This window comes from Gavialis gangeticus, unplaced genomic scaffold (genome assembly GCF_001723915.1).
Source record: "Gavialis gangeticus isolate Ggan-Ray unplaced genomic scaffold, GavGan_comp1, whole genome shotgun sequence".
In the NCBI taxonomy this organism is placed as follows: domain Eukaryota; kingdom Metazoa; phylum Chordata; order Crocodylia; family Gavialidae; genus Gavialis; species Gavialis gangeticus.
Genome location: NW_017728990.1, coordinates 274,902 through 278,129, shown reverse-complemented (window position 1 = coordinate 278,129; position 3,228 = coordinate 274,902). Strand labels below are relative to the sequence as shown.

The window sequence follows — 3,228 nt, the reverse complement described above, 5'->3', positions numbered from 1 at the left end:
AACCTTTTTTTCCCTTTTTTTTTTTTTTTTTTGCTTCTTAGGAAGAGGGAGGGGAGCAAAAAGAAACGTTCAGCACAGGAACAGAGTGCCTGCAGGGAGACCATGGGCTCAGGGCTGCAGAGTGTGGGAGCTGCGGATAGGATGATAGGGGCCTTGAAGTCTCACAGGCCATTGCCAGCCCCCTGACACACCAGGGTGGGTAGGGCAAGTTGAATCAGAGGGGGATGATGCTCCCTCCCTCTCCAGGAGGCAGCCAGGCTGGAATTCTCCTTTGTATGTGGGGGGGGGGGGGGGGGAAAGAGGCAGGATAGCGTTTAGGGTAGGTGAAGGGACACTACTCCTTCCCATATCCCCCCCTCACTTCAACAGATTAGACTTTAGCACCCTTTGCAGGCAGGGAAGAAGATGGTAGAGAGCAGCTAGACCTTGCCTCACCTCCAACCTAGAGCCTCCGCAGCCAGGGGCAGGGGACCTTTATCTCCCTTGCCCATCTTGGTGGTAGGGGGTGGGGGAAAGAGTACAGCCTGCACCAGCATTAATGAGGACAACCAGTGTAAGGACATGAAATGGGGAGGCCCTTAGGATACGTGAGGGAGTATCAGATGGAACGTGCTGGCCCCACAGCACGTTGGCATCTCAGGGCCTACTGATGGGTATGGGGGGTAGGGGCAAGGAAAGGATTCCCTGGCTCATCCAATCCCCATCCAAGCAGCAACAGCATGTGCCCTAGGGAGAGCAGTTTGCCCATGAGTTCTGCAAGTACGCCCAACCCTCTGCTCCCTCAGTCAACTGATAGGGGCCTGTGCCCCAGCCCTGCATGCACTGTCTCCTTAGTCCGCAGAAGTCTGCCAGGGGCCAGTCAGAGCCGGAGGGACCGCAGCAGCAGCACTAGGCAGGACAGGGCTGTGGACAGCGCACCTGGTCGACGGGCCCCAGAGTCCAGCGGGGAGCAGGCTGCACCTGTGCAACCCTCCTTGAGGCGCCCCTCTTCATTGCCATAGCCATTCCAGTAGTCATCCTCAGTGGGAGAGTCGTACTTGGGGCTGCGGATATCATTGGCCGGCAGGTCCCGGTAGAAAGAGGAGGGGTCAGCTGGGGGTGCCCCAACCTCCCCCAGCCCATACAGGTGGTTGGAGGAACCATTGCCTCTGGGACGTCCAGCCACAGCCTCCTCACCCCACTTGGGCTTGGTACCTGGGGCAGGCCGGGCAGGGGCATGGTTATGGTTGGCAGGGGGGCAGGCCCTGAAATCAGCCTGGCTGAGGCGCCTCAGGTCACGGCCCCGGTGCTCAGCGGGGCTGGTACAGGTCACGTCCGAGCTAGAGACCCGGGTGTGCTGGAACCAGGCCCAGAGAGAGTGGGCACGGCAGTCACAGGCCCAGGGGTTATTGTTGAGGCGCAGGAACTCCAGGGAGGGCAGGTCAGCCAGTGTCTCCCCTGGCAGCACAGCCAGGCTGTTGTTGAAGAGATAGAGGATGGTGAGCTTGGCCAGGTCACGGAAGGCCCAGCGATGCACCGAGTGCAGCCGGTTGACATGCAGCAGCAGCCGGTCCAGGCCCCACAATCCTCGGAAGACGTTCTCTGACAGCAGCCGGATCTTGTTGCCATGCAGGAAGAGGTGGCTCAGGTTGGCCAGGTCCACAAACAGGTCATCCTGAGGGGAGGGAGACAGGCAGGTGGGATAGAGCCCTTAAGGTTAAGCCAGCTTCCCCATCCCTGCAGCAGTGTCTCCCCTCCCCCCAGGCAGCGGATGGGGTGGAAAGGTTGCAGCAATGATGATCTCGTCCTGCCCCTCCCCCTCCAGCCAGTGTGGGCTGCAGGGCTAGGCTGCTCCCTGCTGTGGGCCAGCCGCAGTGCCCGCCCGGATGGGCTTGTGGTTGTAGAGTAGCTGGCTGGCACAGAACAGAGCGGCCCTCCACTGCAGGAGAGTGCGGAAGGGGTGGGGGGGGGCAGGTAATGGCACACCAGCAGCTGCTGGGGAAGTGGGGGGGAGCCTTAAACCATGCCCCAAGAATCCCCTCTTACCCACTGAAAGCTGTTCCTGTCCTGGTCTCTCCAACTCCCTGCACCCCACACCCCCATTGGTGATCCTCACTTCCAACCAAAAGCCCCCAGCTATACTAACCCTGGGCTCCTTCCACAGCTACGAAGCTCTCTGAGCCAGCCAGCTCTTCAATAGCCTAAAACCATATTGGAAACAGCATCTCTTAGAAGGGAAAGGCCCTCCATCTCATTTCCTGATGCTCTTTAATGCCCAGCCAGCCAATCCCCCTTCCCCCAGAATCAGCTCATTCCTCTCGGAGCCGGCATGAGTCCTGGCTGTGGGGGACTTCTACACTGTCTGTGCGAGTGTCTTGTATGTCCCTGTCCTTTAAGGTGTTAATAAAATTCTAGACATCTCTTTCCCTCCTTCAGAAGGAAAAGTTTCTCCCTTGGAGGCCTTATAGGCCAAGCCCCTCCTCCTCCCTGCCTCAGGTCCATGGGGTTGCTGCTCCCCTTTCCCACTCACCTGCAGGTACATAAGGCTGTTCTCCTGCAGATAGAGGTACTGGAGGCTGAAGAGGCCACGAAAGATGGTGCTGGGCAGGCTGCTGAGCTGGCAGCGGTAGAGGTGCAGGGATTGCAGGCGCTCCAGCCCCCGGAAGGTGTCTGGTTCCAGACTGCGCAGGTTCCGGTTGTCCCCCAGATCCAGCTCCTCTAGGGCAGGCAGATGACGGAAAGTGCCAGGCTGGATGGAGGAAATGTTGTTGGAGTAGAGCCACAGTGTCACTGTGCTGGGCCCGAAGGTACCTGCCCGCAGGGACCGGATCAGGTTGTTCTGCAGGAAGAGGCGCTGGGCATTAGGGGGCAGCACCAGGGGCACCGACGAGAAGTTGTTGGCCTGGCAGCTGACCGTGGGTGGCGAGAAGTAGCAGGTGCAGAGCATGGGGCAGGTGGGTGCCCCAGTGGGCAAGACCCCCAGCAGCACAAAAAGGCCGAAGAGCGTGGGGACCCAGCCTGCAGACAAGAAGAGGCAGGGTGAGTGGGAGGCAGCTCTACCTGGCAACACAGTGGGCAATATCATGGTCTTTCTGTCCCACCAGGACTGAGCAACAGCTTTTCCACCCAGGTGGGGCCACACCCTATTCCCTCAAGCACATGAGGACCCCCTTCCCCCAGCCATGCAGACACAATACACCCCTGTCTAACAAAAGGCTCCCCCTCCACATTGAGATTAGGCAGGACAAT

At 59.4% G+C, this 3,228-nt stretch overlaps 1 protein-coding gene across 1 annotated transcript; it reads right to left on the bottom strand.

Annotated features, from left to right (window-relative positions):
- Positions 1–18: 18 nt before the first annotated feature.
- On the bottom strand, positions 19–3,026 carry RTN4RL2 (reticulon 4 receptor-like 2). The gene is made up of 2 exons (XM_019514529.1): positions 2,510–3,026; positions 19–1,654 (listed from the first exon to the last, which is right to left on the bottom strand). Exons 1-2 carry the CDS (start codon positions 2,924–2,926, stop codon positions 860–862), a joined length of 1,212 nt encoding a protein of 403 aa, XP_019370074.1. The 5' UTR covers positions 2,927–3,026; the 3' UTR covers positions 19–859.
- Positions 3,027–3,228: the final 202 nt, after the last annotated feature.

Bases quoted from the DNA above. Each gene is read 5' to 3' on its own strand.
- RTN4RL2 (XM_019514529.1), bottom strand. From the start codon at position 2,926: ATGCTCTGCACCTGCTACTTCTCGCCACCCACGGTCAGCTGCCAGGCC. The intron at 1,655-2,509 runs GTGAGTGGGAAA...CCCTCCCCTCAG, and splicing joins ACAGCCTTATGTACCTGCAG to GATGACCTGTTTGTGGACCT.